Source organism: Cyprinus carpio, chromosome B5 (genome assembly GCF_018340385.1).
Source record: "Cyprinus carpio isolate SPL01 chromosome B5, ASM1834038v1, whole genome shotgun sequence".
Classification (NCBI taxonomy): Eukaryota; Metazoa; Chordata; class Actinopteri; order Cypriniformes; family Cyprinidae; genus Cyprinus; species Cyprinus carpio.
This window is the reverse complement of record NC_056601.1, coordinates 26862110-26878630: the sequence shown is the minus strand read 5'-3', so window position 1 is coordinate 26878630 and position 16521 is coordinate 26862110. Positions and strand designations below refer to the sequence as shown.

General features: G+C 34.7%; 1 protein-coding gene across 1 annotated transcript; it reads left to right on the top strand.

Moving 5' to 3' along the window:
• The first annotated feature begins 111 nt into the window (after positions 1 to 111).
• Positions 112 to 16258, top strand: LOC109105806 (beta-1,4-galactosyltransferase 4-like). Its single transcript, XM_042725097.1, has 7 exons — positions 112 to 248; positions 1842 to 2308; positions 4063 to 4295; positions 7810 to 7997; positions 8910 to 9032; positions 9182 to 9286; positions 15342 to 16258. The coding sequence occupies exons 2-7, from the start codon at positions 2041 to 2043 to the stop codon at positions 15481 to 15483; spliced, it is 1059 nt and encodes a 352-aa protein (XP_042581031.1). The 5' UTR covers positions 112 to 248; positions 1842 to 2040; the 3' UTR covers positions 15484 to 16258.
• The last annotated feature ends 263 nt before the right edge of the window (positions 16259 to 16521 follow it).

The following is a 16521-nucleotide window of genomic DNA, read 5'->3' as shown; positions in this document are numbered from 1 at the left end:
AAGTGCAAATGCAAATGCAAAGACCACAAGTGTGAATATTTGGACAGGCCCAATATATCGTGTTAAAATGCTGTTGTTTGCGGGAGGAATGGTGTAGTTACTACAGCTGCCGGCAGGTGTTGCGGTCCTCACCAGCCTCCATTAGCAGGATGACTCCAGCCAATGACGTCCCACCAGCGTCTTGCGGAAATGCTGTGTTTTAGTACAGTGGTGGGGCTTGAACTGAGAGTGCAGCTGCTTTCACAGCCGTAAGTCGTTTTAACCTTTATTTACTTTTTAATTTCCTTATATGTCTGTGTTCTCTTCAAAAAAATTACAGTTAAGAGGTGCGCAGTGCAAACTAGCATGTGTACCGTAATAGAATCGCTTTTTTGTTTTTGTTTTTGTCTAATGTGCGACCATATACCTAAACCACGTTGTCAAATAGGTCAATTACAAGCTGTAACATTACTCATAAAGTACCGCATAGTCTTTGCATTCTTTTAATTTGAAATGAGGTCAAAATAATTCATATTTTAAACATGGTCTCAAGACGTCATTACTCACATGTCGTAAATGCTCATTTTAAGGCATGATAAACCGATTTCATATGACATTTTTCAAGTGACAGTCATTAAAGGGATAATATACATCAACGCAATTATCTTATACTACAGACCCGGGGTTGTCATACTTTTTTACCCCCACCCAGCCATGATATACAATGTTATTTCTTTCCTCTATAAAGTAAAACGTAACAAACGACAAGTGACTGATTAGACACAGTTCGAAAACAGGACCTTCAGCAGCACATTCGCAAGCACTAGCTAAAAACAATACACTTTATAAATTGTTTGACGTGACAAGGACAAGAAGGACCTGTTACAAAGCAACCAAATGATGAAATGCACACAACAGACTTAAAGTTGTGAAGTGTGTCAATAAGAAACGTGAGAAGAGGGGCGTAGAAGTGACAAGCTATGTAAGAAGGAAAAAGAACGGCAATGAAAAAATTCTGCTGGTGAAAAACCTGAAGAATGTGACTAACCGGTAACACTTGCTAGTAAGGAAAGTAGTGCGGTATTTTGTGTATGTAAGTGTGTGTGTGTGTGTGTGTGTACACCTGTTTTTATATCCTGATGGGTACTGAATACACACAGACTCATGGGGACCCGTGTCACTGTGGGGGACTTAAATTGAGGTCCTCAAGGGGAAACAAGCTTATAAATAATATAGAATGAAGTTTTTTGAAAATCTAAAAATCCAGAAAGTTTCCTGTAAGGTGTAGGGTTTGTGTAGAGTGATAGAAAATACGGTTTGTACAGTATAAAAACCATTACACCTATGGGAAGTCCCCTCAAGGATAGCAAACCAGACGTGTGTGTGTGTGAATATCATATGTTATAATTGTGATTGTAAAAAAATAAATGTATTTTGTCAACAAAGCTTCCCAGGTGCATATGAAGCTTAAGTGAATGCCAAGAGTGTGAAGAGCTGTAATACAGACAAAGTGTGTTTGGAAGAATCTAAAATCTAAAGACAGAAAGATAATGTTTTGATTTATTTTACATTTTGCTCACTACGTAATTCTTATGATTCCATTTGTGTTGTTTCATAGTTTTGAAACAACTTGCATGCTTTGACTCTTATATGAGCTACTGTATGATTACATTTAGTCCTTTCTTGTAGTTTTAAAAAACTGTTTAGTGTTTTTGCTGTTCACTTCAATAGCATTGCAGTGTGACAAATGCATGTATATAAATACCAATAATCCATGTACTCTTTCAATTAATATGTGGCCAAGAAAATTCAAATTTAACATCACCCTAATACTGTTTTTTTTTTTTCTTTTTGTGTTTCAGCTTTTTCATAAAAGACTTCTCGCAAGTTACTTCGACTGATGTATTATTTACCCTCAAGTGAAAAATGAATGAAAAAACAGATGAAAGAGACTTTTGGAGGAACTCTTGTCAACTTTGAGTGCTTGTTTTTCTTCAAGCAGGTGCTCAGATGTCTCCTGCTTGCTGTTCTCTGGATTTCACCTCAAACTAAACTTCACTCATGGGCCTCTTTCCAGCCATGTACAAGATGATACGGAAGGGGAAGTTTCTGTTTTTTCTACTGTTGTGTCTGTGTGTTGTAGCGTGGATAGCAACATTGTCAAATGATGACACAGTTAAGCATGTCCAGGAGGAATCAAATCCTGAAGATACGAGTGTCGAGGGGTTTGCTAAGCTGGAGCTGGAATCAGAGATGATGCATAGCATAGAGGAGCGTGCAGGAGAGCAGGCTGCCACAGAGAGCTGTCCAGAGCGCTCACCGCTGCTCCGTGAGTGTTGTCTGAGTTTATCTTTTTTTTGTGGGTTGATCTTAATGAAATTTTATGCTTGAAGTATAAGCAATGGTCAAAATTGGTTTAAATTTTTCAAAAGGTAAATTTTTGTACCTTTTAGGCGCTAATATGTAGGCACCAATATGAACCCTTTAGGTACAAATGTGTACCTCTTGAAAAGATATTGTCCCAGTGACAGCTTTGAGAGTGTAAAATGCAAAAGGCAGAATGTTCCAGCCTGTTATCTATCCAGGGAAAATGCATGATGATTTATTTTATACTCTGAAATGTAATTTGTTCTCTGTGTTATTTTTTTTGGAACTTGGCAGCGTAAATCACCATCTGCTCATGATCAGCATCTCATCAGTGGTGAATGAAATACAAATCAACTTCTTAAAGTAAAAGTACAGATACACTTAGAAAATATTACACCAGTAAAAGTACTCATTTTAGACTGAAAAAATTATCAGTGTTTTTACTTTTTTTAAATCTATTGGAATAGTACAAAACTTTGTGGATTTTGTGGCACTTGCTATGTTAACACACATGCACAAAAGTAGTGGACATGATTCAAAAGGCTAAATCTTAAAAATAGTCACACTTATCATACTGTTTATGGTCAAAAATGACCTTGTGAAAGTATCAAAAAGTACTGAAGTATTAAAAGTCCAGATTGATGTACCATGTATATTTATTTTGCAATTTAATATACACATCCTACAATATGGAATATTTGTAGCCTAGATGAAGGTATATATAAGGTACTGATGTGCAAATATGCAAATGTATTATTACAAAATTGTACTCCTTCAAACTTCCATATATCTATTTTATCATTAAGCTTATTTATTTAATTGTTTAATAGTCGGTAACACTTTAGATTAAGGAACACTAGGAGTTTTCCCTCAATATACTCTTAATTCGCTGCTTATTGACAAAGTAAGGTAGTTGTTTAGGTACTGGGTAGAGTTAAGGGGATCTAAAATATTGTCATGCAGAATAAGGCATTAATATGTGCTTTATAAATGGTAATAATCAGCCAATATGCTAGTAATAGACATGCTAATAAAGCAATTAGCTAACAGTGAATAGCGTTGCCTAATCTAAAGCGTTACCTAATAATCTACTATAGTTGCTCGTAATTCCAGCATACAACAAAATATACCATAAAGTATTGAAAAATGAAGAAAAATAGAAATGTGCAAATGTGTGGTGATAGCATAAACATACAATATAAAAATAGACATCACATGGGGCAAAACATTTTAGAACTAAAGCATTTTAAACAGCTCACCATTTTTCAGCAGGTTAATAAGCAGTGACTTGGAGTCATGACCTAAATATGATTTTCATTTACAATGCTTGGTATTAAAATTTGGGTTAATGTCACTTTTGGGTGAATTTTTATTTTTTTTAGTAACCTTTAAACAACAATAACATTTAAAACCTTAGGTCTTTGCAAAATGAGCTGATAATACTGGGTAAAGATCTGAACCATGAAACTGCAACACAGAGAAACGTGGGAATCTCACAACCACCTCTATGTGAATGTCAATGTTTACACATCACAGTTTTTTTCATTCCACAGCTGCTTGCTAATTCGGGCTTGTTTCCAAAGTTGGGGCCCTTTAATTAATGTGGGCCCCAGCTGGTGCTGTATTTAAGGCCTGCACCTGGTCCGTGGGCCTTTCACTTACTTGTGGGCCTGTGTACATGTGTGTTTATTTATTTCTGACTGTTCTTCTCCGCAGGAGGCGCTTTCAAGCTGTCATTTGATCCCTCGCTGACGATAGGGCAGGTAGAGAGTGAAAACGGGGAGGTCGTGGAGGGTCAATATAAGCCCTCTGACTGTATGGCCAGGCAGAGTGTGGCCATCCTTATCCCTCACAGAAACCGAGAGAAGCACCTGCTCTACCTCCTCTACCACCTTCACCCGTTCTTACAGAGGCAGCAGCTTCACTACGCCATCTATGTCATTCACCAGGTGGGCTAGACTCCTATTAGCCCCGGCAGGCGTTTTTTGCAGTCATATGATCCTTGTTGCTAGAATTTGGTGCCGTTTTTAGGGAGTCAAGTCTTCATTTTTTATGTTAGTAAAGGTTTCTTGGACCATAAACGTAATTTAGTTTTTTTTTTATGAACATTTCCTAGTTTCTATCTGACGTTAAAAGGGACTTTTATTGCTTTTTTTACCTTTAAGACTTAAACATAACAGCCCTCTTCATATGTGAAATGCATAACAGTGTTTGCTTATGACTTTGCTCCTGGTTCCATTATAGTTTGCATTGCCCTTCCTTAAATAACAGCCTATTTGCAAAGCCTGTAATACATTGTTACGCATTCACCAAACAGTCTATTCTGCAAAAACTGGTAAGACCAAACTGAAATGACTGCAAATATTAAACATTGAGTTCATTTTGAAGGACACACTTTTTGTTGTTTAGTCATATAAAATCAATTTGAAAGACAGAACTGTTGTCTTCAACAATAGTATATGATTTCCTACGGAGAGTCTATTTACACTAAGTGCAAATAGCCCGCCTTGTTGGCTGAAGCTATTTACACTAACTCCGCCCAATGTGAGATTCGGCTAGTCAACACTACAAAAGACAACTGAGCACATGACCTTTAGTGGTGCAGATGGTAAAACATGTAACGTATTCATTTTGACGCAATCGACCTGGATTCGAATCCACCTTTTGGCAAAAAAATTTCTCCCTTTTCAAATTTCAGAAAAGCATTTATTTTCAATGAAAATGAAGAATATAATCAAAAAGTTGAAAATAAAGTATCGGGTAGGGTTAGGAAAGGTGTAGGGAGGGCTTTATTGTCCCAATAAGGTGGCATCCATTTAATAATTTGATTAATTTACACTCAGTAAGTTAATATTGTATACTGTTTTACAATGTACTACAATACTGAGGTGCAGGCAGGGGCGGACTTACCCATTAGGCAAAGGTAGGCGACTGCCTTGGGCCCCCAAAAGGCAAGGGCCCCCTAATGCTTTTCATATAGGAGATGCGCATTAAGCGCGGACACGCGAACGGTTGCTGTTTACGGTGTTTATGCACGACAATCGTCTGCGCGTCCGAGTTGAACGTGCTTCTTGTGTATCCAGCTTGTAGCAAAATAAAATTTTATGCATTTAAAGCTGACTGCCGCACGAGCGCGAGGTCCCTCTTTCCCAGCGCGCGCACACTTTCTCTCTCTGCGTTCAGCGCGCGGCTAAAAGGAGCTGCGCTTTCAGTTAAAACACTGATATGTTGCTTCTCTAATTTTACATATAAGTATAGCTGAAATCACAGCACAGCTATTGTCTTCAAGCTTTTCTGTAGCCTATTTGATTTTTATCAGACGACGGCACGATTATATATTTTTGTGCAGATTAACTTCTCGGAAGGGAGAGCTAGTCTTAATGGGTCGCGTTTCAGTCACTATTTCATATTCATCCCGTTTTCTGACAACAAACAGTCAAATGTATCAGTGAAAACAGTTTTGAGAATTTAGCTGCATCAAAATACAGTATGTGGCACAGAGAGGCAAACAAATGTAATAATAAATAATAAATGTACATTTTGCATGTTCAGAAGTGAGCTGCCCTGTCATGAGAAAATGCAAACAGGTTTGTGTAAAGTGCTCAGTGCAAAGAAAGAGAAGTAATAGGAAAAGCTAGTATTTCTGTTTTTTTTTTTTTCATGTGTCTAATAGACATGAACAAGTTCTTTGAAAAACATCTGTGACCTATGAAACATGTCTACTCTTCATGCTCTGTTAACTGGTTTCACTAATAATAAACATTTATTGCATAAATTAATTTTTGCATTACAAAAATGCCTTAAAAGAAAGTGTTACAGGTGTGCATATTGACACAGAACAATGAGTTTTAAGATGTGTCAGAGCAAGATATTTTCAGTTGAGACAGCTCAAACATGCATTTTAGTCTGGGACTAGCTTAAGCCTTGTCTGTGAAACCATGGGGAAAATATTCATTTAAGGTACATTTAGAACAGATAAAAATGTGCAATTAAGTTGCGATTATTCACAAGTTAACTCATGACAATCATGCCATTAATTGTGATTATATATTTTAATTGATTGACAGCCCTAAGTTAAAATGACTAAAATAAAATGTAGGCTTACGCTGGTAACTCACATTTTCATTTTACCTGATAAAGTACCATTTATGAGCTGAGCTGTTTTGTTTAGAGCTGTTACCGGGGAAACCACTATATTTCTGACTCCAAAAGCACCTCCTACTGGCAGAGAATGAATGTGCATTTTCAATAATCCAGTCTGCAGTTTTTGTTCAGACCAATGCGAATATTCACTCACATAAATCTGTTTTAAATAATATAATAATTTATACTTCTGACTCATCCCAGAAATATAAAGTTTTCAGTTGTGAGGTTTATCATTTTTATAATTTATTTTGTTTTATGTTAAAAACTAAAAAAACGGTAAATCAATTGCTATTTCGTGGTCTACAACATGAAATAATAAAAGTATCTGCTAAATGAATAAATGTAAATTAAAGAATCCCATTAGAACATGTACATAAAAAATGTAGAAACATTGGACACAACAATCTGGAACAATTGTGAAGCAGCAAGCATCACGACAAAAAAGGACCTCGAGGGTTGATCTAGGTAAATGTGTGCAAATGTATAGGGCCCCATTCCTATATTTGCCTGGGGCCCCCAATTCACTAAATCCGCCCCTGGGTGAAGGTAATTGCCACTATTTGCAATAAATAGTAAAAGTAGTAAAATAGTGTAAATAGAATCTATAGCTATTTGCACTTCGTGTAAATAGCGTCTTAGTGTAAATAGCCGCTGCCTTATTACAGTGACAGAGCAAGCCAAGTTTCTGACTACTGAATTACCATTTTTGATAAGTAAATGTGGCCGGTTACGAGTCTTTTGGACTGTAGAGGAAGTTTTCAGCTTCCTTCAACATTATTTCTCAATTGTTTTAATTTTACAATTAACTATAAAAGAAAAATCAACAAAATTTTTCCTATGACACCTTCAACAACACAATTGAGAAAAATGCCACCAGCCTATGTTGGTAATATGAATATTTTCATTTTGAGGAAACGTATGATTAGGTAAAGTGAAAATAGTGGCCTCAAGGGGTTATGCATGCTTTTCTTTTCATGTTATGAAGTTGTTCCCAGTTAAGTTTTTCTAGTTCTGTTAGTTGTTCTGTCTGTAAAAACTGTTAAGGTCAGATTCAGATCTTATAATAACAATTACTTTCTTTTTAAATCAAATTATTTTCTTTTTTAAATCAAATAACATATCTCCAGCTCTTTGTGTCACTGTACACCTATACACCTAAAAAATTATTTGTTCTTTTTTGATCTTTGAATTCATGAAATGAGTGTTGGAAAAGACCTGGTGATCTACAGGAACTCACAACATAGAAGATTTGCAAGCTTTTACTGTGTGTAAACACAATACTGTGTGTGTGTAAAATAAATGTCTTTTGTCTTGTAGGCTGGAGATGCTACATTTAACAGGGCAAAGTTATTAAATGTTGGCTACCTCGAGGCTCTGAAAGACCACAGCTGGGACTGTTTCATCTTCCATGATGTTGATCTAGTTCCTGAGAATGATCATAATTTATACATGTGTGAGGATCAGCCTAAACACTTGGTAGTGGGGAGAAATTCCACTGGGTACAAGTGAGTAATGCAGTCTTCTTCATTGAACAGACATTCTTATCCAGGGCAAATTACAATACATTCATGTAAATCATTTAACAGTACTGTTTCTCTCTAAAATACTAAAGCAACAGCAGTGCTGGGAGTAACTAAAAGCAGTGACACTACTAGTTAAACACATTTTTCAGTAGTGTGATCTGGGCAAAAGTGATGTACAGTAGTAATTAGATAATAATTATACATTAACTTATAATTAACATACAATAACTTTATACATTTTGTGACAATTATTTATATATTTTGCTTTAGTCTGCAAGTAGGAGCTGCATGCATTTCAAGACTACTTTACTAAATGTTACTACTGAACTTACAAACTTAAAATTCCACATCACAGTAGTGTAAGTTTTGAAAATGTTTTTTTTTTTTTATATATATATAAAATGTTTTTTTTTATATTTAGTATAATACAGAAATATATATATATATATATATATATATATATATATATATATATCTAAAGTAATTTGATACAGCTTTATGCGATTACAAACTGCTTTGATTCAGATAATTATTGAATTAAATCATTTAAAGCAGTACCAAATCAAATGAGACATTTCACACATATTCTAATTGTAAATAACTGTTGCACACAGTTTTTAAGGTAGTTTGCAGGTGGGTTGTATCAAGCACTATGGAGATGGTCTTCCTCTACATGCAACAGTTTTTGTTCTGCATGTAAAACTTAAATCATAAACTTATTTAAGTAGCTTGTTCCTTGGTATTCTACAGTTTTAGAGGTTCTTTATTTTCCGTTGCCATTCAGCTAAAATTAATATGTCATACCTCAAGTAATTTCTAGAACTTATTTTGTAAAATGGTATATTATAGTTATTTTTAAATAATTGTTAAAGACATTTGTCACTTTTTGCCCAGACTCAGATACAAAGGTTACTTTGGAGGAGTTTCGGCCATGACAAAGGATCAGTTTCACAAGGTGAATGGCTTCCCAAACTCCTACTGGGGCTGGGGTGGAGAGGACGACGACCTGAGAATAAGGTAAGAGAACTTTCAAACATTAAAAAAGGACAGAATAAATGTAATATGAAGGGGCATTTTCAGTTTTCAATTTCTGATGTAGTATTGTCTGTTTTAGAACATTGCTGTCTTCTCATTGTTAAGAATTTTAACAGAACCGTCTTTTTCAGGGTGACACTGCAGAAAATGTCAATAATCCGTCCATCCCCGGAAGTGGCTCGCTACACCATGGTCTTTCACAAGAGGGACAGCGGCAATCAAATCAATAAAAACAGGTCAGTTTAAGTATGAATGATAAATATATATTGTAGTATTAGTGTTATTCTGGTCTTCTAAGAAATCATAACTAAAGTAATAAACTATTTTGAGAGCATGCATTGTTAAATCACAATTTATTTAAGGAAATGAGCTCAGTACATCCAGTGATAATGACAACTTACTTAGTATTTAGCATCATACTAAAAAATATGGGTTAGATGAATACAGTAAAAAATCTAATTCTAAAACTGTGGAAACTAATAGTTTAACTGAAATTTAATGTGAGGACTCTGTACATTCGTACAGTTCTGCTACTGAAATTAATATACCAGCCATTAAAAATCCAAAACAAAATTATCAGAAATAAACCAGATTAACAAATCCACAACATGTGTGTGTATGTATGTATGTATCTATGTATATATAATTAATTATAAAAATCAAATTCTCAATAATTGTATCATTTTCGGTTTCTACGAGTTTAAAGATGATGATTTGCACCATAAAATTTTAGAGTAGTGCCATAAACCTAATCCTACCTGTCACACAATTCTCTGTGCCGTCTGTTGTAAACCAGCAGTTATATAACACAAAGGTCATTCCTCACAAAGGTCAGTTCACTTGTATGGAAGCCTTTCCTCCATTGAAATGAATTAAAAAACTCCAGCCCGTTTTCAGTCCCAAGTCCAATAATGAAAATCATGCCCCAAAACAGGGTGCTTTTGGCATCTGTGATATGCCGAAATATTGGATATGCAGCATTTCACAATGCCTAGGGAGTGACAGTGGGTAGAAAATTGAAAAATACAAAAAAAAAAAAATAATAATAAAAAATTGACACTTGGTTTGATTGCTTATATTGTCCTCATTTGTCACTTTGTTACTTTGGATAAATGTATCTGTGAAATAATTAAATGTAAATGAAAATTGGCCTCTTGTCTTCAGTAAAGTGTGCTAGAGCAGATAGCGATGGCATTCAAAGTGAATTTATGAATCATAACCTGCCAAAATTGACTATTGAGTTAATAGCGTTACTCATTGAGCAGTTAGAAAGTTAGATTACAGTGCCATCTTACTTAATTTTCAGATTTTTAACTATGACATTGATATTATCAAACCAATTTCTGTACATTTTTCAAACAGAATGAAACAAAATATGACTGGATTCATAAATTCTATTGATAATACTATTCTATTGATGCTTGTGATGTTGTTTTCCCACTTAATGCTCTATCATTTCCTAGAAGCCTTTCCAGGTGTAAATACCGAACTGTGGTTAACTTTGGTTGAAGAATGATTCAAAACAACCAGAAAAGTGATATAGAAAAATTATTTACATGAAAACACTGGAGTCTTGTTTACAAAAGGTTTACATGTATTAAAACATGCAAATTTTATAGCACTTGCAATCACATCCAAACCGATCATGTGGTCTACTAAGGATTGCACCATTCACAAAGCAAAAAGCACATACATTTTTTCAAAACAAATGAAAATGGAACAATTTAGTGTTTTATATTTAATGTGTTAAACATTTTTGTGACATCACATGTTTGAATAAATCTGTTTTAAGTTCACTTCCACAGTGACAGATTAGACTTTTATCATCATCACTACTCTGGCTCACTAACTGGTATGTGGATAGTGATTGAGATGTGCTGATGTGCGGTTTGAATCTCTTTCGTCTTCATCTCAACATTAGGAAATAATGGTTGAAGCTTATGTGCCTAATCGCACCAGTAGAGCATTATTTGATTGTTCAGTGCGTTTAAACTGTGAATTAATTTGTAAACCAGTTATTGTGCATGATTGGACCCAACATTAATGTTTTTGAGTTTTGTTTCAATCTCATTGAGTTAAAAGTATCAGAGGTTCACACAAATGCACATTAAAATTAAGATATTATACATGGATATGATATGATATGATATGATATGATATGATATGATATGATATGATATGATATGATATAGCACTTTATTGTCAGACAAGTCTGACATTTTTCTTGCATCACAGTATCTGTTTTCAACAAACAACATCCTTTAAATAACAACATGCACTTCATCCACACAAGAACAAAACACATTATACATTCACTCCCTTAAACATTACATTATTCCTTACCCTCCTACTACACTTATACAACTACACCATGTTCACAATACTCTTGATTTTTTTTTATTAAGCTTCTTATTCAACTCTAGGATTGGCTGATGCACAAAAGAATGTTTCAGCCTAACTTTGTTAAATCTTGGGACTCTGTACCTCCGGTTTGATGGTAATAATTCAAACTCATTATGCAAGACATGGTTAGGATCAGAAACTATATTATTGGCCAGTCTTAACAAATTCTTATAATAAGCTGAATCATATAGCTTCTCAAGGGGCTGACCTACAAATTTTTAATTGATTGAACAACTTTGTTTTTAGCATAACAGACAAACTCCTATACCAAATGGAGTTGCAATATTGCAGTACACTCATTATCACAGTCATATAGAACAACAGAAGAATCTGCTTTCTTACTCTGAATGACCTAAGATGACGAAGAAAGTAGATTCTCTGCTTTGTTTTTACAGAGAGAATAAATATCATCTTTCCATGATAAAATATCATCAATCATCACTCCTAAATACTTGTATGTTTTAACCTGTCTGATTTTTCCATTACGAATAAAAACAGCCATTGTATTAGTATCAGATGTAGACCTAAATATAATCTCTTCTGTTTTACTTGTATTGATGACAAGATCATTGTTCTCGCACCATTCTACCAATTTAGTCACACCCTGTTGATGAAACCCAGGACTGTCCCCGTCATTCAACACCGATATTAAGACAGTGTCATCAGAATACTTCAAAATATACTGATTTAACATGTCAGTCCGACAGTCATCTGTACACAAGGTGAAAAGTATATAAAGAACTGACGCAACCTTGGGGTACTCCAACATTTGTTATGATAGCGGATGACAACGTTTTATTCACTTTGACTCTCTGAACTCTATTAGTGAGGAATGAGATATACCAACGAATCAAATAGGGGTTTACACCCAGCTGTACAAGTTTTGACACAGATATGTCAACCTTTATGGTATTGAATGCAGATGAAAAGTCTAAAAACAAATTTCTAATAATTTGTATCTTACCTTACATTCCACAAATACATATCTCATGACAGGTATTAATTAATGAAAATAAATGCACAGCTGTTTGCATTTATACTTGCATCAAAAATATGAATATGCTGTTGTTTCTCCAGCTTTTATATCAAGGAGTTGTAAAGACCGGTTACTCTCATGGTATATATGAATTACGTTTCTATGAACACATTTCTCACATACTATATGTGATCTCACAGTTTGAAGTGTATGTTAAAGGAAATTAACCAATGTCATGAATAATGTAGAGAAGTGTTTTCTTCTAGAATGAGCACATGCATTCTTATTTTAGGAATAATTATAAGACAGAGGAGTCATCGATGTACTGTAGGTGTGAGAAAATGTTGCGTTCTGTGACATTGACACAATGAGGATTTTAAATAGGGAAGCTTAAAATAAACCAGTTTTCTCCTAAAATAAATTTTACACATAATAGCGTTATCTTCTATTATGTACAACATAAACACCTCTCCAAAAATGTAGTTAAGAGTTTCAGAGGTTTTCTTTTAGTTTGTCATAATCCAGACTAGGGTTGGGCCGATAGACGATGCCATCGTCCATCGCCGATGGCTGTAAGACATCACGAGTTTGGTTCCAAAATGCTATAAATCCATTTGGATTAATTTGTATAATTAATTAGTTTTCTTTAGCAAGAAAGTGGGAAGATGAAAACCACTATTTTCTGTTTCAAACTTTCACATAGCATCTTTAGGTTATAATAGCATTAAAAATTCAAATCCATATTTTGATTTTCAAAGATTTATTATAATTATTTTTCCCAAAATGCATTAAATCCATGATATTTTTATTTATTTATTTTTCTCAACATGCAATAAATCCATTGAATCAATATGAAAGTTATTTTTCATACTGAAAATACACAACATAGTAAGTTGATCCACATACAGTATGACAGCCTCCGAACTTGGTCAATACTTATATACAGGCACTGGACTAAAAATGCATTCATCAGTCATCGCTCCCAAAAAATTAATTACAACAATTAAAGAGAATTTCATCATGAACAAGAACATGAACAACAATATCACACCACAGAAATTCCGAAATGACATTTCCCTTACATTCAACTTCCAAAAGTGCATTTATCTTTGCCATGTTACATTCATTTAGTTGACTAGTGCTATATGCTGTATTAACAAAAACATAAATGGCATTAATAAAAACACTAACACTAACAAGCTATGCAATATCATGTTCATAATCAAATGCGATTAATGTAATAAACGCGATAATGCGTAGCTTGACGGTGATCTATGGCTCTGTGTATTACATGCCGCTCCATCTGAAAGCACGTGATGGAGATTTACCATTACTATTAATTACAGAACAGGCTTTACTGATGAGATGCCCATGACAATCACATGCGATTTATCTTGTAGTCCTTGTTTGTTGATCACAAAGTACAAAGTAGGTGAGGAAAACTAGGAACCCGGGTGTATTCAAAGTGCCGCCATTACTGTTTAGAGTGCATGGAATGGTGCGCTGTGATTGGTTGAGCGGATATATCGCATTCTGCAGAGAAAGGAGACTGGCCTTTGTCACGGTTTGGAAAAAAAGAGAGAAAACATGACCTAATAACTCAGCGGGTATCTCATCTTGCGTAAAATTAAAAATGTACTTTTCAATACCGACCAGATACAATACTGATTTTAGTAGAAACTCAACTTTTTAAAGATGAAAAAATGAAAATGAAAGAATAACCAGACTCTTCTCTCAGTTATATCATTGGGTAATTATACTGTATATAAATTGCGGGCATCAGAAAACCGCTGTTATGCCTGGCATTGAAACTGCTTTTGAATGCACGATCGCGATTTAGTTTTACTTTCGCGATCGCACGCACTTTGTTTATACCATGGAGCGGCAGTACTTACCACACATTTTACAAGATTAGATGTTTGTCAGTGGTGCTCAGGATCTGAAAATAATTTGCCATCGTCCTCAGTTATCTCTCATTACTCTGTTAACAGTCTGCAATTATATTCTTAAGTGTTAAAGGGGAATTAACTCCAAAAATGAGTGTTTTGAGTTAGGCTGATGATTGCTCAAAAAATGTTGCACAGCAAAATTGCTCAAAAAGTTACCCCGTGTATCATCAGCCTTAGACTTCACTGTAAATGCCTATGGCTATGATTGTCTAACATCTGTGCATCCGAAATAAGGGTAACACTTTATTTTAAGGGTCAGTTCTCACTATTAAATAGTTGCTAATCAGCATGCATATTAATAGCATACTGGCTGTTTATAGGTACTTATAAAGCACATATTAATGGCTTATTTTGCATTACCATATTTTAGATCCTTTAATCCTACCTCACACCTGAATTTAACAACTACCTTACTAACTATTTATAGGCAGCAAATTAGGAGTTTATTGAGGGAAAACTCTGAAATAATAGTGAATATGTGTTCCTTATTCTAAAGTGTTACCGAAATAATTATAACATTTGGAGCTCTCTCGAAAACTATAATTTTACTATTATAGCTGTTTAGATTAACTAACTGTGAAAAGTGTTGATTCGCGTTTATGAAATTGTGTGGTTTGCGTGGCACCTAAATACCTTTGGATAGAGAACTATGATTTTTCTGCCATTTTCTGTACTTGGTATCAATAAAAAAGTGTTTTTTTGAGTACATCGAAAACCCATTGGAACCTATGGAGCTATGGTCAACTTATGCTTACAATGCTTTTGGGAACTGCAGCCCAGGATGCTTTCATAGTACAATGACCTTTTATAGTATAAAGGACATGTCAAAAGATCAAGGAAATTTTGATTTCTCAATTCATGACCCTTTTACAAATTCAGGAATATGATAATGTTGCACTTAACATGTAAATGTTTATTTTCAGTGTGGCGTCTGATGCTCTGTTTTCACTTTGCCCAACACAGGATGCAGTTGCTACAGAATACTAATCAGGCATGGAAGACTGATGGTTTGAACTCCTGTTCCTACAAGATTCTGTCTGTCCACAGAGCACCACTCTTCATCAACATCACCGCGGACATTGGCGGGCCGGAGCATGCTCAATGAGCCGGGTTTTTGGATACTGAAATTCAAGAGACAGTTAGCATTAAAAACCCAGTATTCACCAGTGCCTGGCAGATCCAGTACTTACTGTACAGGTTGCACTATGGATCTGTCCAACTTTACTCTTTATGGCCCTACAAGAGGCCAGAATTCTGATCAAACACTACTTTAAGTATTACAGTAGTCAAGTAGAATTGAATTAGTGTGATCATGTTAAGGTTGAAATGAAAACAAATTAAATATTAATTACCTCCAGTTATGAAGTTATGGTTTATATTATGTATTCTGTATGACTTGTATTCGTCAAGGTCATTACAGAATATGGCACAACATCTGGGAGTAATGGAACACAAAAGAGCTGCACCTAACAAGCCAATAGGTATATATGACGTAGACTTATGTGTTGATATAGATATGATTGTACTTTATATGGGCAGAGGAGGGTTACTTGAGTCTTTTAAGCAAGTCTGCATGTTCTGTGATAATGATTGATGATGAACATGCTTATAATATCGGTCTGGTGGAAAATTGTAGATACTGTAGTAGGTGTATGGGTCCAATGATTTGGTTTAATCAGTTCAGCTTCATTTCAGTGAAATGTAGCTGTAGATGGGTTAATTATGTTAAATTTTTACATTGTTCAGACAGAATGGCTGTTCACTCATAAAACTGGGTGGTGGTAGCTTTTGTCAGAGATCAGTTTTTAAAAGCTCACATATTGTGTCACAATCAGAATGTGTCAGAATTTAAAATTATTAATAAAATAAAGTACATTACAGACTGGAGTCTGCTTCGTTTTTTAAACTCTTAGTACAATTCATATAGAAGCTTTTCGGAAACAAAGTTTGACTAGAACATGATCTTGATAAGTTGCATTTCAACATGGCCATCTCATCAAACCTGCTAATTATTGAGTATGAGGATAGAACTATGAGAGTTTTTTTCCTACAACAAAACACTGTTAAAACAAACAGAAAAAAATATAGTGCATGAAGATCTATTAGGTGAAATTTTCTATGGACCCCAGTATTTCCCCAGAAA

Coding starts and splice junctions, on each gene's coding strand:
- LOC109105806 (XM_042725097.1), top strand. CDS start 2,041: ATGGGCCTCTTTCCAGCCATGTACAAGATGATACGGAAGGGGAAGTTT. Junction 7,998..8,909: donor AGAAATTCCACTGGGTACAA/GTGAGTAATGCA, acceptor CTTTTTGCCCAG/ACTCAGATACAAAGGTTACT. Junction 9,033..9,181: donor GACGACGACCTGAGAATAAG/GTAAGAGAACTT, acceptor CGTCTTTTTCAG/GGTGACACTGCAGAAAATGT.